Source organism: Podarcis melisellensis (assembly GCF_964234715.1).
Source record: "Podarcis melisellensis genome assembly, chromosome: 6".
NCBI classification, from domain to species: domain Eukaryota; kingdom Metazoa; phylum Chordata; class Lepidosauria; order Squamata; family Lacertidae; genus Podarcis; species Podarcis melisellensis.
In genome coordinates this window covers 93828597-93852789 of record NC_138538.1, presented here as the reverse complement: position 1 = coordinate 93852789, position 24193 = coordinate 93828597, and the positions used below count along the sequence as shown (strand labels likewise).

Below are 24193 nucleotides of genomic sequence, written 5' to 3'. Positions count from 1 at the left end.
CTCTCACGCGCCCCATTTTAGAAAGGTGGTTTTGTTTTAAGGCACCGAGTTAGACGCCTTGGCAACGGCGGTGGGAGCCGGGAAGGGTCCTTGCCCTAAGAAGCGACGGAGCATGCGCGCCAGAGAAGGCCGGTCCGCCGCGCTTGCGCCCAAAGAGAGAGGAGGAAGGAGGGAGGGGGCCGTGACGTGTCCGCCTCCCCTCCAGGCCAAGGACATGCGCACAGAGGGAGGGAGGAAGGGGTCCCTTTTAGATTCAAAGCAGAGCTGCCAGCTTTTCCCTTTCCTTGCGAGGAATCCTATTCGGAATAAGGGGATTTCCCTTAAAATAAAGGGGAAAGTGGACAGCCATGGCACGAATAGTAAAACCCAATTGAGAAAGTGCTTTGTGTCCCCCCCTTGCCGAGCCCGTGGCTGTGAATGCAGCTGAGAGCCGAGGGGCGACTTGGGGAAGGCGGGTCGGAGGGGCTGGAGATCGCCTTACCCTCCTCCAGGTCACAACCCCACACTCGCCTGCGGCCCCCTAATTTATGGGGGGGTGATGCCATAACTGCAGCATGCAGTGGGAAATCTTCCCTGAGACCTGCCTGTTGAGCAGTTGTGGTTGCTTTTACTAAGAGCGAACAGATGCCAGTCTTGATGTCTGCCACTTGTAATAATGTGAGTCTTGCCCAGGGATATTTTTCTGGAAAGAGAGGTGCCGGAACTGGCCAGGATCGCCTTCTTCGTTCCCTTAGAATTGGCCATGGTGCCCCTTGGAGCATAGCTGCCAACGTTTCCCGTTTTTTAAGGGAAATTCCCTTATTCCGAATAGGATTCCTCGCAAGAAAAGGGAAAAGTTGACAGCTATGCCTTGGAGAGGTGCCAGAACTGAGTTCTGGGGAATTCCAGCAGGAAAAAGGCCCGGTCTTGCCCCCTTCCTTCATTTGACAAGGCAGAGAGCATGACCCGGGTTGCTTGTGGGCCCCTCCTGCCCTCCAAGCACAATAGGGATAAAACACAGGGTATCGCTGGGTCCTCCAGGGCTCTGCCCCACCCCGTCCCCCAAACTGCAGTGTAGGGATAGCAACCCTGGAGGACACGCCAGGGTTTTGCCCTGATCTTTCCACTGCTATTCATCTCACCCTTGAAACCTGCAAAAATTATCAGCTGGTTATCTTTAACCCTTTTCACCATAGCCCACCCCCAACCTCCCATTTAGGAATAATAGGTGACTGGTTTATAAAGGCCTACTCTTCATGCTAGGTTCTGCTAGGAATCCAGATGGCCCCTTAGATGGGTGACATATAAAAGCATCTACCACTTCTGCCTGGAAAAGGGGAATCATAGTAGGGCAAACTCAGCCTGTTCAGTGGGCATCATAGGAGCCTATGCCTAAGGGCAAAGGTCCCTTCACTACCCCCAGTATTTGAGGTGGCCACCCTCCACCTGTTGATGGGCATTCAAATAGTGTGCGTGCACCACATCATGTGATCAGTTTTGAAGCATGGGGCTTACCTGCCCCCCCATATTTTATTCAAGGCAGCACCCCTTGAATAATGCAGAGTGTCTGGGGAGGGGAGCAGAGAAAGAGAAAACTGAAGGGGAGACTAAATGTTAATGGCTGAAGCCCTGCTGGACTAGCACACTGAACAGACACACTCCATGTCTCAATGCACACCATAGATGCGCATAGATGATGATGATTTAAATTTGTAGCTCACCCTTAATCCCAAAATCCCAGGGTGGTTCACAGCAGAAAAATACAAAATGAGAATACAAAATACACCATAAAACAAAAACATAGAAGGGAGAATACAGTGGTACCTCTGGTTATGTACTTAATTCGTTCCAGAGGTCCATTCTTAAGCTGAAACTGTTCTTCACCTGACACCACTTTAGCTAATGGGGCCTCCCACTGCTGCCGCGCCGTCGCCACACAATTTCTGTTCTCATCCTGAAGCAAAAGTTCTTAACCCAAGCTACGATTTCTGGGTCAGCGGAGTCTGTAACCTGAAGTGTCTGTAACCTGAAGCGTATGTAACCCGAGTTACCACTGTACCACACTTTCAACCAGTTCGTTGTCTAGGTGCAGTACATCAAGGCTGGAATGAATGCAGGCAGACAAGTGTCATGGATAGCAAAATATATTTCAATTTCTGTAGTACAGTATAGATCACATAATCCCTTGCAAGTAACAGAATAGGTCACAACAGACAGTTCGATACATTTTGGAATCGGTTCACAATTCTATATCCCACCATCAACAACCTTCCCTGACCCACAATGTTCTCCATATAACAAAAGATGCAAGTGAGGCTTGGTAAGGCCATTCCAGGGTCAGGTACAGTTTGTCCTCTTCTCACCGCCATCTGTGCAAGAAAATTTTTCCATTGCTCACTCTGAGAAAGAGGAAAACTACAGCCTTGCAATCCAGCACCTTCCAGGTTAACAGGATGTCTTGTCACAGAGGTACAAAGGTTACAATCAGTTGTGTAGATCATTCGCAAGAGATTTGCAACCATGTTGTGCCCATTCAGTTTACATTCACAGATTCAGTCCCAAAGCATGAGGTTGATTACAATTAGTATACTGATCTTCCCACACGTCCCCCTTAGATAAAAGTACACGTATTTCCCAAAGACAACAGGGTTTATTTGATAAAATTCTCAAATTATATTCTGAAGATGGAGGTTTGTGGGGAGGGGGGGTTCTCTTTAAACAAGCAGCAGAAAAGGACACAATGCAATGAAAATTCTTTGGGTGGATTCCGGCCATCTTATAATGACAATTACAGTGCCATCATAGACAATTTAAAAACAAAAGCAAAAAGCTTTTTGGAATGGATGAGTCTACCATGTTAACACTGATTTAGCAATACTACAGTCTGCACATATAGTTTGTAATGTTCTAGGAACAGAAATCTCCCTCGCACTCCTATCTAGAACCTGCAAGTGAGTAGCCTCTACAAGCAGTGTGTTTGTTAATGGTACTTATCAGACTCCTTCAGAGTTTACACAGGGTGTTGATCCAAATTCAGATGCTCACATTTCCTCATCTTTCTCCAAAAGTGGATACTGTTTCAGTGAATTTTTAAAGTTTTGAACTAGATTAAATACTGTTCTTGACGTTTGGCATCTTGAAACTACTGTTCATAATATTCAATCCAGGTGGCACTTCCCCCAAAATCCACAAAAATTATCAATGGCACACCCACCATAGTCAAATAAACCTGGAACACATGGCTTAGCTAAATGGCAATACACTTGGGTCATATCAAATACTGATTAAAATTAGCACACTTATCACGTAAACTGTTTTCTGCAGTATAAATCAGAATTAATTTTCATTTTTTGCTGCAGTTAGATGACATGAGAAAAGCCGCCAGCACCTAGAATTTACTAGGGCACCAAATTTAGGACAATACAAAGGACAGCAGCTCAAGAACACAAAAAACTGCATTTCCCCTATGTGCCTACGCTAGTATATAGCCCCCCCCCCCACTCCTTTGCACTCTTAGAACATGTCAGAAATGCACTTTGGGGCGGCTGAGAGAAAAGCTCCAGATTATAGACTACACAGTGAGCAGTCAGCAATATAAGGGTATTGTTTTTCACAATGACACAGTCCCTCCTTCTGTAGCTCTAAGCACACCACCCACCCAAGCCTGTCTCACAAAGTAAACCAGCGTTTTCAGTGGAGCAGCATGATCATTGCAAGCCAACACACTCTCTAGGTTCTTCAACACAAACTGCATTTGCCCTCCAAATCGTTGCTGTAATCCTCAGTGAGGAATGCAAAAAACGTAAAACTGGACATGTAGCAAAGGGCAGCATTTCGCTGCTTATAAAAGTTTAATCCACATAGCACTGTGGGGATCCCCCTGATCAAAACTGGGAGCCTATTGTTAAAGCTCCTCAGCCCTATGCCTCAATTCCAATCCACATTGGGGCTCGACAGATGCTATTTATTTTCAAAAGAACTAATTGCATAAACAGCATCAGGTCCACTTGAGTCCTTAGCTAGAGAGCAGGAACCCCTGAAGACACTGGTTCTGGTTAAAATGGGAATGATACAGCCCTTAGCAGCAGACAGCACCCACTTTTGGTACAGAAAACAGTCCCACGTGTGCACCAAGTCTTCTGGACCATGAGCTACTGTGTGCATTGTGGTGTTGCCAACAAGAAAGCAGCAAATAGCCATCCTTGGCAGAGAGGATGCAAGTTACTCACAGTGCAACATGTCTGCAATTTAAGTTGCACCTTAATTGTGGTACTTAATTTAATGCTGCCTGTTTTACTGGATCAGAAGCCAAAGGGCAAAGTGAGCCTGGTAAGGAAAAGACCAACCTCTACTGCTCATATTATGAAGAGGCTAAGTATCCAAAGGAAGATCCTACACCTAAATGGTACACTTCAGCCAGTGAAAATTTATTCAAAAGGGGGGCAGGAAACAAAGCTTGAAAACAAGGCAAAAATTATGACGTACCTTTCAGGACACATAAGAATAATATTATCCTTCAAAGCAGAAGTTAACAGATTCCTTATATCCTAGGCCAATTTACATTTCAACAGCTATTTAAAGGTTGTGGGTGAATCAAAACTCATATGCTTCCATTGTGGCTACTTCCACGGAAAAGGGTGTAAAACATCTTACTGCTTCTCCAACCAGGTATCCACAAAGTCACATACAAGTGGCAAGTGAACTTGGCCCTCCAACAAGAAGGGTGTCCAGTAACACACATCTCCAGACTCAAGCCCCCCTCGCTTTGGCCGTGGTTTGGGAAAGGTAAGAAACCCCAAGTCTCTCTCCCATTCTCCTTACCTTTTCCACACCCCAATGCAAATAGCCCTGTACCTCCCTATACTTGGGATTGGGGAGGAAATGAGGTTGGCTGGTGACAGTAAATAAAAAGCAACGCCAGTGTTTGTGGGCCACTGGCTCCATCACATATTGTGCCGTAGCAACAAGCAAAAGAATGCATACAAATACTGAGCAAGTGTCCCGTTTCAAAAGGCAATTCGGAAGGATGGTTACGGTCAGACAGGCAAGCCTAACCCCAATCACAATACTGCCAATTTCAGACAGTTAAGAGAGAAAAGTAGTAACACATAAAAGTACTGTTTGCAATAGGCAAAAAACTTCACCGGAAATTCCTTCACCAACCTTTCAGTAGGTTTCATTCATGGAAATGGCTCAGGTTGGAGCTGCCGAAGGAAAAAGAACCATCTGCCAAGCCACCTGCAGTCCTAGCTGCCTTGAGTGACAAAATGCCATCATTTGCCATCACTAAAGACAGTTTCCCTTTAAAAAGTCTGCAGTCGTTTTAACACACTAGCCCAACTTGTTGTCACTGTTTAAAAGACAAGCATCTTCTGGCCTTGACGCGGAGGGATATCCCAAAGGGTGTCAGAACTTAAGATGGCAAGTCCAGGAACGCGGTTTCACATAGTCAAGGAAAGTGGGCTATAAAACACAAGAGGAACAGTAATGTTAGGCAGGAAATGCTGGGCACTTTCACTTCTGTAGAGCTATCCCTTAGCCATGTGAACAAATGCCAGTGATGAAACCAAAGTGTTTTACTTTGCTGTCTCTCAAGCCTGGGCGGCCACCCAACTTGCAACAGCCAATCTAGGCAATTAGAAGTGGTGTGTGTGTGTGTGTGTGTGTGAAGGCTTGCCCTTCCCAGTAAGACCCCTCTTCAGGGCAGCTTCTTTAACTCTTTAACTCTCTGAATAGCAGGTCTTCCAGGTCAAGCAGAACTGCTGTCTGCAATCCTGAAACTACAATCCTACTTGGCTCCAGCTACTATGAGTCCACTGGGGACGCAGGTGGCGCTGTGGGTTAAAGCCTCAGCGCCTAGGACTTGCCGATCGAAAGGTCGGCGGTTCGAATCCCTGCGGCGGGGTGCGCTCCCGCTGCTCGGTCCCAGCGCCTGCCAACCTAGCAGTTCGAAAGCACCTCCGGGTGCAAGTAGATAAATAGGGACCGCTTACCAGCGGGAAGGTAAACGGCGTTTCCGTGTGCGGCTCTGGCTCGCCAGATGCAGCTTTGTCACGCTGGCCACGTGACCTGGAAGTGTCTCCGGACAGCGCTGGCCCCTGGCCTCTTAACAACCCCAGAGTCTGTCAAGACTGGCCCGTACGGGCAGGGGTACCTTTACCTTTTACCTTTACTATGAGTCCAAGAACCAGCCCCAGGGGGCTATGCATATGCATGTGGGCTGATTTGGCACTACATATTAAATAGGGAAAGGTAGTGGGCACTGCATATTAAATGCGGCAAAGATGTAGTGAATTCTCTTTGTTTGAACCCAGGAGATCCAAAGGTGGCAGTTGAATAACAGAACACAGCAAGTAGAATGAAGAAACCACTGTGCTCCACTAAGGCCTCTCACTCTTTTCCATTACCTTCCTCTCCCTCCCTTCTTTACTGCCCCCTTCCATCCTCTAAGAACCTTTGGCTTTCATCTCTCCAGAAGGGCAGAAACTCACTCAGAGCTTTACATTATTCATATAAAAAGACATGGAGGAAGTTTCAAAGGTGTTTTTTTTCTGACCCTGCTGCTTGTTATTCTTGTTAGAAAGAAACCTCTACGGTAGCTATTCTGGGCAGAAGGCAACCTTCTAAAAATCTGGTTTTCGAATTTTACTTTCACATCTTAGGCCTTGAATAAATAGTCCAGAATAGCAGCTCAGCTCTGTTCCTCTTATTTCCAATGACAAGTGGGATACTCACATTTTTCAAAGGGCAGTGCTTATAAGCATACCATTCCAGGCTGTAGAGGTAATGTATCAAAGTTATACCAAGTGCAAGCGTAAGCCACAGGAGCACATTCCAAATGGGGCCTTTCCGACGGTCGCTGAGAATGAAGTTGAAAAACGCTGACGGAAGAAAATTAAAATGCACTCAAAATTCATGTTAAGGACACCAGCAGCATTCTTTCCTTGATCCCCAGTTAGCAAAGTGTCCGTATGACACATTTATCTCTTTCCATGGAAATAAATGGCTCTCAACTGTTTTTTGGAGTTACAGTGGAAAAGAGACAGGGCTTTCCCTTTAAATCACACAGAAAAATCAGTGGGCCACCTGCTCATATGAAACAAAGTTGGCTATATGATAGGAGAAATACTTGTCCACCATGACAGATGGTTGATACTGCCATTGTCAAGCAGGGGGAAAGGGCACCTCTTTTCAGGTTGCTAGCTGAAGACCTCCAAAACAAGGATCATCTCCCAAGTCTTTGAGAAAGCCGCTGTCAGGGGCTCAGGAGCAGAGGCACAGGGGAGAGAGGAAATGGAGAGCGAAGGGGAAGAATCTGAGGGCTGCGTAGGGGAGTATGACAGTGACCCGAGAGATTCCATGAGCTTCTCCAGCGAATCAGAAGATTCCCAGAGGGGGGCGCCGATGGCCAGGGCAAGGGAGGTCCCAGGGGGGACGCACCAGAAGCAAGGGGCCAGCGGGGACTCCCAAAGCAGCAGCGGGAGATCAGGACCAGCTTCCCCACCAGAGCGTAGTGGGGGGAAGAGTCCCATGTATCAGGGCCAGCGTCTCCTCCAGCAGGGAGAGAAGATGAGTCAGGGCTGACCACGCCTCTATCGGAGAGTGGGGGAACGGAGGGGAAGTCAGGTCCAGCTAGCCTCCCCGAAGGGGGAAGCAGTGACAGGAGCAGTGTAACGGTCAGGAGGAAGGTTGCCGGCTGGAAAACCCGGATTGGGAACCAGGTCCTAAAGCCCACCAGAGGGGGCTCAGGGGACTCAGCGTCAGAAGAGTCTAGAAAGGGCAAGACCCCAGCGGACAGGCGGAACCAGAGGAGGAAAGAGCAAAGGAAGAGGTGGAGCAAGGCTAGAGTCTTAAACTGGTGTCTGGGGGGAGGAGATTCAGACGGAGCTTTAGCGGTCTAGAGTTTGAGATGTAGAGCTGCGCACTGCGGCTTAGAAAGCGAAACTGAACTTCAATAAAGACTTTTGTATATAACAACGAACTGGCGTTGGTCCTTTGTGAGCTGGGACCTCGGGCAGCTCTGACAGCCGCATATTAGAGTTTGGAGCATTATCAAAACTTATTACTCAGCCAAGCCAAGGAAGTCCTCCCTCCTATTCTGGCCATGATCAGTCTCAAAGAATGGAGATTTAACTAGGGTCAGGAGAGGCTTTTAGGTTTAGAGGGAGCAAATGGTAAGCCCCTTGCATCTTAGAACATTAAGTACAGATGGCAACTAAAAGCTAATCCTCAGAATTTACAGAAACTGCAGCTTGCCGGAAGGTATATTTGGTAAGGTAAACTAAAGGGACTCCTGACTGTTAGGTCCAGTCACAGACGACTCTGGGGTTGCGCGCTCATCCTGCTCTATAGGCCGAGGGAGCTGGCATACAGCTTCCGGGTCATGTGGCCAGCTTGACTAAGCCGCTTCTAGCGAACCAGAGCAGCGCACAGAAACGCTGTTTACCTTACCTATTTATCTCCTTGCACTTTGATGTGCTTTCGAATGGCTAGGTTGGCAGGAGCAGGGACCGAGCAACGGGAGCTCACCCCGTCGCGGGGATTCGAACTGCCGACCTTCTGATCAGCAAGCCCTAGGCTGTGTGATTTAGACCACAGCGCCACCCGCATCCCCTGTTATATTTGGTAAAGATAAAGGTAAAGGTACCCCTGCCCGTACGGGCCAGTCTTGACAGACTCTGGGGTTGTGCGCCCATCTCACTTAAGAGGCCAGGGGCCAGCGCTGTCCGGAGACACTTCCGGGTCACATGGCCAGTGTGACATCGCTGCTCTGGCGAGCCAGAGCTGCACACGGAAACGCCGTTTACCTTCCCGCTGGTAAGCGGTCCCTATTTATCTACTTGCACCCGGAGGTGCTTTCGAACTGCTAGGTTGGCAGGCGCTGGGACAGAGCAGCGGGAGCGCACCCCGCAGCAGGGATTCGAACCGCCGACCTTTTGATCGCAAGTCCTAGGCGCTGAGGCTTTAACCCACAGCGCCACCTGTGTCCCACAGCGCCACCTGGTACTTACTTCCAAAACACATGTAGACGGACAATAATACTGGATAGAAGAAACCAAAGGTCATCGCCAGGATGTATTCGTGCACAATAGCAGAAAGAGTGAAGACCGACAGCATAGCGACTGCTTTGAATTTCTTCCCAAATAACTGGTGGTGAGAGAGAGAAGGGTGACACTCTGATAGGTGAATGTATCAGAGGAGATTCAATTTTCAAAAACAACAGTGAACAGCTTGTGATAACCACCCTTAAATTGCCCATTCACATTTATTGCACAGGGAGGGTTGTCTCCAGTGGTGGCCTTGCTCTGTCAAAAGGACTTCTACTTGCACAAGGCAGGGCAGCTCATTTTTGCTGATCCCTCCTACTCAATGCAGCCCCACAAACACTTAGCGTCAGAGCTGGAACTGTGTGGGATATGGCATGGAGGGGTGAAATTGGTGGTAGACTGGTAAAAAAAGAAGTGACTTCCCAAATACTGGATACAAACCAGACTGCCTAAGTACAAGCTTCTCTCTTTCCACCTTCTGTCAGATCTCTGTATGGGTAAAGTGACTTAGGTATTTTGCATGTTGTGTAATTCACCTTTACATTAAAACTTTAATAAAATCATTTTGTGGGGGAAATGTAAAGATCTCTGCCATTCCTTTTAAAAAATGACTTTCTATTAGAGCTGAAGCAAGGGGGTGCATTAAAAGATAGTTGCTTACCCAAAGGACATCTCTGTATGCATAGTAATATAGCCAGTCATGCACCACCACATTCATGGTTCGGTAATACTTTGCATAAGATGTAGAATTCCACCAGTCCTGCAAGAGAGGATCAGGGAAGTAAAAAGCGCAGAGACCTTAGAGACAGTGTTTAAAGCTGCAGGATCAAAGTGCCAAGTGCATTCCTGCTATTCAAGTGTTTTAGAGCAATTGGCAATACAATCTCTGTGAACATCTGGTGTACTGTTGCAATGTATAACTGAAATTCCCCAAGAGCTCATTTGCAGGCATTAAATCCTAACCTCCTCCTTCCCAAACAGCCACCCTGAGAATAAGTCACTGGTGTCCCAGTATTTGTAGCTACACTAGGTCTCCAAGGCTCGGATCCAAAATGATCAGAGCTAAATCAAATGTGACATTTTCTCTACATGAACAGTAATTCAATGTGTGGGGGGGGGGGCAACCTGCAAACCACATTCAGAAAAGAGAAATATAGAAGGTAGCTGAAATTCAGAGGCCTTTTCTATCACTGTCCTCTAAACTGCTCAAACTAATCATTAATGGCCCCAAGTGGAAGCAGGAGCAGGATCAGAACACACATTTGTATGATTTCATTTATTTAACAACATGTCTATATATACTGCTTGACTACAAATAGAACCTCTGAGCACTATACATAAGGCATTAAAATTGCCAATAAAAGTTTAAAAAGATTATATGAAGAAAATAATAAAAATTTATCTGGAAAAAAAATCTGTCTAAAATGTATAAGTTGGCACGCCTACTTATGGTTGGAGAAGAAGAAAACTCATAAGGGTTTTGATAATCATATTTTCAGGTGCTCCATATTAGAAATATGGGAGAGGTACAAAAATATACTGGAACCTAAAGTTCCGCAGAGGTTGTCACCATTAGAGATATTGAGTGTAAAGAAAATTAATATGAGAGGAAATTGGATACCTTATGGTGAGTTAGTAATGAAAGAGGGGGGGGGGGAATGGAAAATGAAGCCATATGAACAAGTTAAAGACTATGTGTATGATTGGTTGCATTATCTTCAGGTAAATGAAAGGTTCAAAATGGACCTCAAAGAGAGGGGATATACAGAGAAAGAATCGAAATTTCAAACGGAGATAATTGATAATGATGTTAAGATATTGTCAAAAATGTACAAAATACTTTTGGAATGGCAAACAAAAGATGAGGAGATAAAGTCGGTCATGATTCAATGGGCCAGAGATTTTGGTTATAATATACAATTGGATGATTGGGAAAAGGTATGGAATGATAATATGAAATTCACTGCATGTACGGCGTTAAAGGAAAATATTATGAAAATGGTTTACAGATGGTATATTACACCCGTAAAGTTAGCAAGAATGTATAAAACATGTAATGAGTGTTGGAAATGTAAAGAAAAAGAAGGTTCATTTTTTCATATGTGGTGGGAATGTAAGAAGGTAAAGGGTTTCTGGGAAATGATATACAACGAATTGAAAAAGATGTTTAAATATACGTTTGTTAAAAAACCAGAAGCCTTTTTGTTAGGAATAACAGGAAGAGAGATAAAAAGATGTGATTATACACTGTTTCAATATGCAGTTACAGCGGCAAGAATACTAATAGCCCAAAAATGGAAACAAGAGGAACTACCGACCTTGACTGAGTGGAGAATGAAACTTATGGATTATGCAGAATTGGATAAAATGACTGGAAAAATTAGATATCAGAAAGATCACAAATTCATTAAGGACTGGGGAAAGTTTACGGAATATCTGAAAACTGTATGTGATGAACAGACAACGCTAGTGGGTTTTAAAGAGGCTTTGTGATAAACCAAGGTATATTGTAAGAAAGAAACTGAGATGGAAGGTTATTATCAAATCGGCAATACTACATAGAAAATGTGTAAAGATATGTAAAATGGATGATTGAAGGAGGTACTGGTGGAAGTTCAAAAACTGTAAATTGGTAAACATGGTTGTCAAAATTATTTGTTAAAGAAAAACTTAATAAAAATTTATATATAAATAAAAATAAAATAAAATGTATAAGTTACTGTTGGAGTGGCATACAACGGATGAACAAGTTAAATCAGTAATGATAGATTGGGCAAGAGATGTAGGACATAACATAATGTTTGAGGATTGGGAAAGATTGTGGAAGAAAGGGGTTAAGTTCACTGCATGTACAATGTTAAAGGAGAATATAATGAAAATGATGTATAGATGGTATTTGACCCCTGTTAAATTAGCAAAGATATATCATATTTGTGATAATTTATGCTGGAGATGTAAAGAAAAAGAAGGAACTTTTTATCACATGTGGTGGACCTGTCCCAAGGTGAAAGACTTATGGGAAAAGATTTATAATGAATTGAAAAAAATAAGGTTGAAATATACATTTATAAAGAAACCAGAGGCCTTTCTTCTTGGAATAACAGGTTTGGAATTGCCCAAGAAAGATGTTAAATTATTTTTGTATGCCACAACTGCCACTCGAATTTTATTAGCAAAAAAGTGGAAAACGCAATAATTTCCTACGGTGGAAGAATGGCAGATGAAGGTGATGGAGTTTTCGGAGCTGGCCGACCTAACTGGAAGAGTCCGCGACCAGAAGGAGGAGGAGTATCAGGAAGAATGGACAAAATTTAATGATTATTTAGTTAAATATGTAAAATTAAATTAATTGGAAATAGCTTGCAGATATTTAATTGGCTTAGGATTTCATATAAGTTAAGTGATGAATCAATATGTTTAATTTTAAAATTAAAAGATATAAGGATGTTAATGTTTTAGTTAAATTTCATACGAACTTTGATTTGGAAAACCGTTAAAAGGAAGTGCATGAAAATTCAACCAAGGGGAAGCGAGGAAGTCACTTAGCCATGTTAATAAGTGTAATTTTAATAAGATTATGATCCATGTTTGTTTATTTGTTTTGTTTAAAATTTTGTGAAAATCAACAAAAAAATTATAAAATAAATAAAATAAAGGTGCCAGTATATGACAACACGAAAAGGAGGCTGCAGGTGAGATCTACTATTTATAGAGTGGACATACTTTTCTTCCATGACGCCATACCCAAAACTATTTACATTTGTTTAAAAGTCACAGCAAGGTTAAAATTCTATCCAAAAAGCCCAGTAACACAACACATAGCAACAAATGCTTTTGAATCAGGAATGTCAACAGAAAAAAAGGCACAGGTTCCCTTTTTCACCAGAGGTAAAGGAATGTATTAACAGGTTGTGCAGAAAACTGATGGTATCTGATCGGCCTCTCTAGGCAGGAGGAACCTCATCAATGGCAAAATCACACACACACACACACACACACACAACATTTCTATCAAATGGAGCGTTCCACAAACCAAGGTACACTCTAAAACTGATAGCAAATACTTCTTTGTGTGTTGTGTTTTGTGCATGTGTGTGTGTGTGTGTGTGTGAGAGAGAGAGAGAGAGATATCATGAGCCTTGCACATCAATTACCTTGTAGAACATTCTGTCAGCAAAGCGCAGCATCTCAGCAAAAGCATTCTGCCAGCAGTGAAGGAGTAAATAATATAAGATTAATGTCACCAATGCACCTGTGGAGCAATGAAGAAAACATGTATTTCAGGCTAATTTATTTCATTCATGTGGAGGGGGAAATGGCTTGCCCTCCCCCCTCTGTATTGCTCCCCAAGTTTCCATAAAGGCTCTAGAATAGCAAACACTTGAAATAGAAGCAATGAAAGTATTGATTGACCTTGCTTAGGACAATATCTGAGGATGTTTGCTCTTGGCCATTTGCTAATACAGTGTTGGGCAAAGGTTTGTTGATCTTATGCCACATATACTGTACTGCAAAAGCTCTGTGAGGGGCAAATGGCAGCAAATAAGCTAGCAAGGATAAGAAATGGGCCTAGCAATAAAGATCATTAAAGATTGTTAATGTGTAAATGTAAAGCTATGTATTTTAGTTGCTTTGTCATATTTGCTAAAGTATTAGTTAGCTTGAACCTTTATATATATAAATAGAAGACATATAATGTTGTGCTTCTGTTTTCAGGCCACAAACTGAGCAAGCAGACTTTCCCATCTCTCGGGGGGGGGGCAGGGGGGACTCCATGAGGAATTTAAAAGATAAAAAAGGAGTTTACCAAAAACAAACAAGCAAACAAACACTGGAGCCTTTCTGTCAGGGGTTATATGGTTAGAAATTCCAAAAAAGGATGGTTAAGTTGTTTATGTATGTAGCTACAGCTAGGTTTTCAGCTAAGAGCAACAGAAAAAATTAGAGCCTATTGTGTTATGATTATGATAAATAAGTGACAATAGGCTGCAGCAACAAGACTAAAAAGCAGAGTTGGATGAAGCAGGATCGCACCTTCTCCAGTCTACCAGGTCTGATGTTACTAAGGAACAGACTGCAAAAGGTGTTCAGAGAGAAGAGCAGTAGCTCAGTGGTAGTGAGTGCATGCAAAAGGTCAATCTGCAGCATCTCCAGGTAGAGCCAGGAAATGTTCCCTGTCTGGAAACCCTGGAGATCCACTCCTGGTCAGTGTGGACGACCCCGAGCTAGATGGACCAATGGTCTGATCAGGGTAAGGCAACTTCCCATGTTCTCTCTCAGAACAGTGAGATTCACGCTCAGCTTCAGCTGTTGCCCCAGTAACAGGTTTTCAGGAACCCTACAAGTCAGGGAACCCCAAAGCTAAGATCATATAGCCAACAGGCCATACACTGCCAGTTGTTGCCAATATCACCACTGTATCTGATTATTTATTTGTTGCTTAGAAAAATTCCAGAATTAAAAGGGGCCAGGGTTATACGCAAAAGCACTCACATGGAAGCATGCTGTGCAAGATGCAAAGGGCCAGCCCTCGTACATTAAAGGGCTCTCGACTATATTTCCGAAATGCAGGAAAGATGTATATTTCACTTATATAGTGCAAATAGAAGAGTGACGCAAGGACCTAGAGAGGAGTAAAAACAAAAGCCCCTGATTATAAAAGTAGCACAGGAGGAATCCGTAAGAGAGAAAGCTGATCCCAGTTACCAATATGCACAGATCTAAGCTGAGTAAAGATGATACATTTAACGCACATGACATTCCCCAAAGAATCCTTAGACATGCATTTTAATCCCCCCCCCGAGCTCTAATTCCCAGCACCCTTAATAAACTGCAGTCCCCAAGATTCTTTGTGGGGGGAGCCAGGTGCTTTGAATGTCCGGTGTGTATGCAGCCATAGGCAACAGCTGACCAAAGGTTTCAGTGCCACTACGATAATCCGTGCTTCTTTCAGATAAACGGCATTCTACGTGGGCTCCACCATGTGCAGAATTACTATGCCAGCAGTTGGGAGGCCTGGGTAGGTGCGCTGTTGGCATGTGTATATGTGGAGGGGCCCAAGTGGAACACCTGCTTTACCGACAGCAGCTGCCGTGGGAGCGGTTTCATTGTCCTGCAAGGAGCAGGTCCCACGAGTAGAGTAGAGTAGAGTAGTCTTTTTATCCAAGATTGTCCTTTGAACTTTTAGGATATGTGACACTGCATGGCTAGCCCAGCCCAGGGGAGGACTACGTCTCCATTTGAGAAATACGACCGTGCTTGAAATTAGCTGATCTGCTCCACTCGGCAAAATAAAAATACACTATACAGATTGCTGCGCTGTTCATAATTTCCTAAACTCTGGAAAATGTTTACAGGTGATAAGAGGACTAGCACACAGGCATCGGTTAAAAGTCGGTTTAGGAAGGCTTGTCATTTAGTACTATTGTATCCTGAGAAGTGAAACTGTTTTATTTATCTTACAATGGGAAGGTGTGTTTGTCATTAGTTTAGGGGTAATTATTCATTCAGTGATCCAAATCTAAGGGAATAGGATGCAATTCCAGGTGAACAGGCATGGAAGCTTCAGAAAGCATTGTGTCTATTTTTTTAATGCCAAAATAAAAATAACTAATACAGGCTTGTGCAGTCTGGTAGGCTAGTACATATTTTTATGAACCAGTCACTCTTATGAGCTTTCAAGGCTGTATAATTATCTGCAGAAACACAGAAATCTCCAAAGGAACAGAAATATCTAACCTCTGCAAACATGGTAGCTACATAGCTCCATCTTATTGTAGGAGTTCTGAAAAGAAAAGGAAATCACAGTCATTACACCTAAATCAAGATAAGAACTTGCTTGGCATCAACTGAAACCCAATTTGCGAGAATTTTACAAACAACTGCTAGACAGCAAATCACTTTGAGTTACTTTCCATAATAAAAGCAACTAATAAGTGCAAAAGAAGCAAATATTTAAAGTAAGAAAGTCTGTTTGCTAGTTATGATTTTGCTCAAATGGCATGTTTTACTAAATGTGCAGCTGCACTACCATTTTTTAAATCAGTTTGTTATTTTGCATAAAGAAGGAAAGGAGTAGTTGAGGGCAATAGGATATACAGATTGGAGAATGTGGAATACCATGGAAAATAGAAAGACAACCCTGTATAACACAGCAACTTCTACAAGGGAATTCTAGAACCTTATATATAAAAAAAACCCATCAAAACCCATGAAGTGTAGAATATCTTAAAGCCAAAATGGCCAGATTCTGCACCTGTCATTGGAACCAGAAACAAAAAGTACTAGTGTGCTCAAAAAAGATATGCATTGAACCAATGCATTTTGGATCCTACTAGGCCTGCTCCGGGAAAATTCAGAGAAACAAATGGTTGTCTTCAACTAACCTTTACTCAGAGAAGACCCACTGAAATTCAGGACCATGAGTTAAGTTAGAGACCCAGCAGTGGGTAGGGTCAGAGGCAAAAGTGGGTAGTGCAATAGATAGAGGGGCTCAGAGGCCAGTGGTGTAGCGTGGGCTGCCAGGGGCCGTGCGGAGAGGTTGGGTGGGAGGGAGGGAAACACATTCAACTGCCTAATACTATCCACATCGCCCACGAGACATAAGAAGAGTCGTTCTATGGTTTGGAGAGATCCCTCCTGGTTCGCATGGAGAAGCTGTTTTCAATGGATCCCAGCGACAGAATGTGCAGTTACATTGAGGCTGCCCCGAGTGTTAAACTTTTTTATCTATAACAATTTTGCGCCCAAGGCAACCATGCCTGTGAACCCACCATGCTACGCCACTGCAGACGACTGCACCTGCCCCCTGGGCCTGAGGTCCCCAACCCGTGTGTTATGCCCTCCGTTATGAAGCATGCATCCAGTCCAACCTCACCATCACAATGGCTATAAGAATTGCCAAGTCACAATGGAGCAACTATATTGACATTACCGGGGATAGGCATCTCTGTAAATAAGGGTGGGAGCAAAGAGGAAATACAGGTACTGGGAAACTTTAGGAACTTGGACGGTGTCTGAAAAAGCAGAAGGGAGAGAGTCGTTTAGTACCAGATAATGCCACACAGTAAAAAATAAACCCACAGGATTCCATCCTATTTTCTATGGGTCTCAAACTGTTCATTAATGCTTGAGTTTAGCAGTAATAAATTTATACGATTTCTCAGTCCAAGGAGATTGTTTGTATGCCATTCTTATTCTATTTATTTTTTTTACAATGAGTAAGGCAAGTCTGTGACAAGCCCCTCATCTCTAGTCCACCCCAGGTTTAACGCCCTCCCACCCCAAATAAGCCCCCTATTGTCAGAGCACTTCCCCCGTTCCACTAAACCCAGGATTCTCTTATATCCTTTGCAAGATGTGTACTCCTATTCCAATAAGCATTAGAAGACTGACAAGTTGCATGGTATTGGTAATCTTGCAAAACATGGGGAGGCACATACACACATTCTTCTAAACTAGAACAGGTCTTTGAATTGTCTCCATGTCACAGAACCCAACTCTCAGAACAGGAAGAAGGGAGGGTGCATTCATCACCACAGCTGTACAATTATTGTAGGAAACAGTCACTCACTTGTCTTCTGTGGCGTAAAGGAAAGTATTCGAGAAGTATTCTCCCTAATGAAAGAGTAGCCTTTCATCAGCAGGCGCACCTAAAGGAGTGGAATAACAGATAAAATGTATTTGACATCTTGCAATTAAGTGAGAGATGGTCCAGCAGGATACCATGGTCAATAGCATCAAAAGCTCCTCTGCCCCTCTTTTGATGAAGGTGAGACCAAAGCAGATTCAGTCACAAGCCAGGTCTGCACCCAGAATGCAAGAAGTTGAGAGAATCAGTATCCTTCAAGAATGCTTCCATTCTCTCTCCATCACCGTGCTCAAAAAGAGGGTGTTTGCAGCTAGTTATTAGTGGTTTAAACCATCAGCGTATCTGAAAACAGAAGTACCTACTAGATCTTAACAATTATGGTGCGTTTCTTTTTGCATCTGACCATTTCTAACACCCTCAGGCTCAATCTCTTGGAAAAAAATGAAAACTTGTCACCATTAATATTACCCCAAGTCAGGCAGAAGCAAAAGTAGAATGTGTGCACAAAATTACAGGTTAGCTAAGGACTCAGATCATGGCATAAAGCAGCATTTTGCTAATTCAAGCTTTGTGAAATGACCTTTAGCTACATCCAGAAGAAACTAGCTCTCCACATGAAAAACTCACCTGCTCAAAGATCACTATGGCAGCGGAAGCTGGTGGTAAACGGTAGGCAACGACAATGTAAGTTGGAACCACTCCAAGCGCAAATATCTGGAAGATCATGAGGAGACCCCCAAAGAAAGCGGAGCGGATTGTCTTGTGGGGGGAACTGTGGCAGCCCTGGGCCCACAGGAGGAAGAGCCCATAGGGCACAGTCAGGGTAGACAGGAACATGTAAAGCCAAGTGGAAGCAGCGACAGAAGATTTGCCAAAAGCGTAGACCAGGAGATCAAACTTCACCACCAACCTTCAAAAGAGATTCAAACAACACAGAAAGTTAAAATCATATACCTGGGTTAAAATATATATTCCATCAGATTAAATCAGTAACAGCTAAGGAATTCTATAACGAAAGTTGAGGTACTTTTAATCTTTTTTAGTATTCTAAGTTTTGTATGTTTTAGAGTATGGTTGTGATTTTTTCATGATTTTCTTGTTTTATCTTTCATAAACCGCTTTGAGGTTCCTTTTAGAATCAGGCAGTGTATAAATCTTATGAAACGAATACTGAACTTAAGTATACACCCTAAGGTTTTATACTGCACAGAACACTCTAAAGCAAGAAAGCAAACACAGAGATACAGACAAATACAACCCCTACAGAGATCCAGGACCCCTTGGATAAGCACACACATGTGGGAAAACTTGTAGTTATTGTGGCATAGCCTGCAGCCCTTCAGTTAGTACTGGGAGGGCTCCACATCTTCCAAGACTTTGCATGCAGATACATTTTCATTGGTTCAGGTATGAAATGACTCAAGTCCAACACTAAAACAAAACAAAAAGAAACAAACCTCCAGCTGATCCCTTCAATATTTTCCTACCTTCCTTCATCAATGGAGTCTACCATGAGGGTGCTGAGACTGATCATGATGAAGAAAACAATGAACACATGATGTATGGTCCGGATGTCTTTCACTTCAAATAGCTCACTGAGGAAAATAATTATAAGAAGTACATTAGAACATTTCGGGGGGTGGGGACAAACTCCAGGACTTCCAGTGATTAAACTTAAGAGCTGAAAGCAACAGGAATATGGTCAGAAGATTCGGAGGATATGGCCATGGCTTCCCTGGGCCATTTGCTTTTTCTCCTTCAAATGTAACATGCGATCACTCTTTTCCAGTGCAATTTCTCTGCATATGTTCTGCAAAATTCATCTGCCAACAAATATAAGACCTTCACCACTTTTTAGAGGGGGTAGTATGGAAAGAAGTGCCGCTGTACAAGAGAAAGAGATTGTTTCCAACCAGCAGGCAGTGGCGGAGCTTCATGCTCCGGCACCGGGGGGCGGAGAACAGGTGGGGGCGTAGCTGGTGTGTGTCCTGGGGGGGCGTGGCACGCATCCCAGGGGCGTGATGCGCTGCCCGCAGGGGCGTGGTGCATGTCCTGGGGGCATGGCACACCGTTTGTGGGGGTGCAGCCGCGATGACACCCCATCGGGATCGCTCTGCCTTTTAGTCAAATTACCTGTATATGGCTTACATCTTTGACTTCCAAAAGCCCCAATCGCTGGTTCAATAGTATTAGCTGCCATTTTATTAAAATTAGGAGGATACGGCCTGATTCGTATTTCATCCATATTAAACCCCTACCCACCTACCCTCATATTCCCGGTCATAATTTTAGCTCTATGAGGTATTGTAATAACTAGCTCAATTTGCCTACGACAAGCAGACCTGAAGGCTCTCATCGCCTACTCATCCCTAAGTCATATGGGCCTAGTAACCTCTGCTATTATTATACAAACACCATGAGGCTTGACCGGAGCCATAACCCTAATATTTGCACATGGCCTAACTTCCTCAGCCCTCTTTGCTCTAGCAAACACTAATTATGAGCGTGCGCACACCCAAACGTTACTTCTTGTACGAGGTCTACAACTTGCCTTCCCATTAATATCAACGATGATTATTCATTAACTTAACCAATACAGCCATGCCCCCCTCAACCAACCTACTGCCCTATTTAACTGATCACCCCACACCATCATCATCACTGGGGTTGAAACCCTCATTACGGCCACTTATTCCCAATACATATTCTTAATAACCCAACAAGGAGCCATTTCAAATCAATTTCGCCTTCTCCCTCCCACCCATGCTCGAGAACATCCTTATCCTACATTTGCTACCCCTAGGACTTCTAATTCTAAAACCCACCCTAATTTCAGGATTATTCACTTGTAAATATAGCTTACCAAAAAGACTAGACTGTGACTGAGATAGAAGGTTCTACCTTCTTGTTTACCAAGAGCTGTATAAACAATTAGAACTGCTAACTCACATAACTAAGGATGAAGTCCTTAGACCTCTTACTTCTATAGGAAAGTAGTAATCCATTGGTTTTAGGTACCAAAAATCTTGGTGCAACTCCAAGTAAAAGTAAAAATCCACAACCTCCTCCTACACTCAACCATGCTAACAGTCCTATTTATCATAACACACCCTGTTCTCACAACTATAAACCCAATTCCTTTCATAATAGGATGAGGCACGCTTTACGCAAAAGCCACTGTACAATTGGCATTCAAAGTCAGCCTAATCCCCCTAGCTATTTTGATAAACTATGGTACAGAAGCCTCCACAACCAATTTTACATGAACTAACATTGCCGATAGAGATATTAATATTAACCTTGTCTTAGACATGCACCCCCTCACATTTATCCCAATTAGTTTATTCGTTACATGATCTATCCTTGAATTTGCTGATATATATCACCAGACCCCCACATATCCCGATTCTTCAAATACCTCTTAGTATTTTTACTAGCCATATCAATGCTCGTCACAGCCAATAATATATTTCAACTTTTCGTTGGTTGAGAAAGTGTGGGAATTATGATTTGCCCGCCCTGATGCTAATACAGCAGCCCTTTAGGCTATTATCTTCAACCACGTAGGAGATATTGGACTTATATGGTATTATTGTCTTAATGCTTGGTGGACATATTTTTCAACAAATATAATAATAATAATGATACTAATGAGAATGATGATGATGATAATAATAATAATAATAATAATAATATATTTATTTTTTATACCCCACCCATCTGGTGTCAGCTTCGTTCCGGAGCTGACAGAGGCTGGGAATCTTCATTCCAGAGCTGACAGGGGCGGAGTTTAAACTCAGCAACTGCTAACTTGGAGTCAGACACGGAGTGAAGGAGCTCCAGAGTGATTTATGTGTTTACCATACACATTAAAATTTAACTAAAATAAAATATACTTTTTTATGGCAAACCCCCCCTACCAATAATTTTTCTTGTTTAATCAAAAAAAATTTCTCGCCAAACCCCTAAAACGAGAGTCAACTAAACTGATCAATTATTGGTTAATCGCCGTCAACAATACACTTTATGAAGAATGTGTACAACTACAATTTTTTGTTTAAACCCTTGTTAAAATTTGATAATATGAACTCCAATACCAATACCATGTTACGATACGGATGCAATGCTGCTGCAAAGTGCTAGCTTGAAAAGTAAACATGATGGGAATGTTGGGACTGCCCGTGGGAAACAGAGGGACAGTCAATTCGCAGTGCGAAGCACCGGAATTAGCTCAGAGTGTAATATGAGCTCTTCCGCTTGTTCCTGTCCAGGAAGTACAGGAAGTGTGTGTCACTGTACTGCTGGAGTTTGAAGAGAGCAGTCATGTTTTTTGTAATGCTGCAAAAACAGAAATAAAGGCATGTAAATACATTTCTGTCTATCTCTTTCCCCTGCCAGGGGGCAGGAAAGAGGGCGTGTATTCTTCTCATGTTTGAGAAGAATCGCCGATCGAGACCTAGCCTGCGCTTGCTGAGGAATGCAGCCAGGGAGGTCAACAGGGAATCAAGCCGGCTGCCTAGGATTGTTGCCAGTTTCTCCTAATATGGGCTTCAATTCCCGACATACCACACCCCCTAGCAGACATAAACTTAGACTTTCTATTTCTTCTTGCCCTCTTAAGCATAATAGTCTACCCAATCTTATGGTCCAGATGAGCATCTAACTCAAAATACGCCCCAATAGGGGCCCTATGAGCCATTGCACAAACAATCTCATATGAAGTTACCCTGGGCATTATTCCACTTTCAATTATTAGACTGACTGGCACCTTCTCAATACACACTCTTATCATTACGCAAGAACACATTTGACTAATCCTACCCACATAACCCCTCGCAATTATATGATTCGTATCAACCCTAGCAGAAACAAATCGCGCACCATTTGATTTAACTGAGGGGGAATCTGAACTTGTCTCAGGGTTTAATGTCAAATATGCAGCAGGACCGTTTGCACTGTTCTTCCTAGCTGAATACATAAACATTTTGATGATAAACACACTCTCAGGTATTTTATTCTTTAGCCCTACCATAACCACAGGGACTCAGGTGGCGCTGTGGGTTAAACCACAGAGCCTAGGACTTGCTGATCAGAAGGTCAGCAGTTCGAATCCCCACAACGGGGTGAGCTCCCGTTGCTCAGTCCCTGCTCCTGCCAACCTAGCAGTTTGAAAGCACCTCAAAGTGCAAGTAGATAAATAGGTACCACTCTGGCGGGAAGGTAAACGGCATTTCCGTGTGCTGCTCTGGTTCGCCAGAAGCGGCTTAGTCATGCTGGCCACATGACCCGGAAGCTGTACGCCGGCTCCCTTGGCCAGTAAAGCGAGATGAGGGCCGCAACCCCAGAGTCAGCCACGACAGGACCTAATGGTCAGGGGTCCCTTTACCTTTACTTACCCTAACCACACAAACAGAATTATTTACATTTAACCTAATAGCAAAAACTACCCTACTGACCACTGGATTCTTATGGGCTCGAGCCTCTTACCCACGATTTCGTTATGATCAATTAATACACCTCCTATGAAAACAATTTCTCCCTGCCACACTAGCACTATACTTGTGGTATATCTCACTTCCAATCTCACTATCAGGGTTCCCGCCACTAAATTAATAACTGTTACCAAAATGTGTGCCCGAGAAATTAGGGATTACATTGATAGAGTAAATCACAGGGATTTATAATCCCTCACCTCCTCTAGAAGAATGGGATTCGAACCCACACCTGAGACTCCAAAACCCTCTGCTCCCACTATACTACCTTCTAGTAAAGTCAGCTAACAAAGCTCTTGGGCCCATACCCCAAAAATGGTGGTTAAACCCTTCCTTTACTAATGAGCCCCTACATCTTATCCATTTTAATTTCCAGCTTGGCCCTCGGAGCTACCATTGATTTCTAGCCTGAACTGGACTAGAATTAAACACCCTAGCCATTATCCCAATCCTGGCCAAACAACATCATCCACGAGCCACTGGAGCCGCAACAAAATATTTTATCATTCAAGCAATGGCCTCATCCATCATTTTATTTTCAAGCATTCTTAATGCAGCACACTGGAATTTGAGATATTACTCAACTCACCACGCAGCCAACCCCCACTATATTAACAATTGCCCTAGCCATAAAATTGGGCCTGGTTCCCATACACTTCTGACTCCCAAATGTCATACAAGGCATAATAACTGCTCTAATTATTGCAACATGACAAAAATTACCACCAATATCTCTACTATATATAACTTCTAATCAACTCCCAACAACAATTTTATTACTACTAGCTATTTCCTCTACCTTAACTGGAGGATGATCTGCACTAAATCAAACCCAACTACGAAAAATCATAGCATTTTCATCCACCGGACGCCTAGGCTGAATAGCTGCCATCTCCCCTATCTGCCAGAAACTTCTTCTTCTAACCTTAATAATTTATCCATTAATAACTACCTCCATGTTCCTAATTTTCATCACTTCAACTGCAAAAACCGCCAAAGATTTAGGAACAATATGAGTAATCTCTCCAGCACTCTCCACCATCACAGTAATTACCCTTATAGCATTAGGGGGACTCCCCCCATTA

At 43.3% G+C, this 24193-nt stretch overlaps 2 protein-coding genes across 2 annotated transcripts in view; one reads left to right on the top strand and one right to left on the bottom strand.

Annotated features, from left to right (window-relative positions):
• ABL2 (ABL proto-oncogene 2, non-receptor tyrosine kinase) overlaps positions 1-4875 on the top strand; it is a gene marked incomplete at its 5' end in the record, with an annotated part of 83891 nt that extends 79016 nt beyond the window's left edge. Inside the window, one exon of the transcript XR_014169351.1 lies at positions 4648-4875. The remainder of the gene's footprint in view (positions 1-4647) is intronic.
• The window catches only part of LOC309371959 (sterol O-acyltransferase 1-like), a 45800-nt gene continuing 23714 nt past the window's right edge, over positions 2108-24193 (bottom strand). Inside the window, exons 6-16 of the mRNA XM_081915111.1 lie at positions 19104-19211; positions 18244-18526; positions 17599-17677; positions 16960-17041; positions 15765-15810; positions 14520-14649; positions 13181-13278; positions 9688-9786; positions 8991-9126; positions 6715-6860; positions 2108-5442 (exon numbers count right to left, since the gene is read on the bottom strand). Of these exons, the coding sequence (XP_081771237.1) occupies positions 5386-5442; positions 6715-6860; positions 8991-9126; positions 9688-9786; positions 13181-13278; positions 14520-14649; positions 15765-15810; positions 16960-17041; positions 17599-17677; positions 18244-18526; positions 19104-19211 (1264 nt within the window). The 3' untranslated portion in view covers positions 2108-5385. The remainder of the gene's footprint in view (positions 5443-6714; positions 6861-8990; positions 9127-9687; positions 9787-13180; positions 13279-14519; positions 14650-15764; positions 15811-16959; positions 17042-17598; positions 17678-18243; positions 18527-19103; positions 19212-24193) is intronic.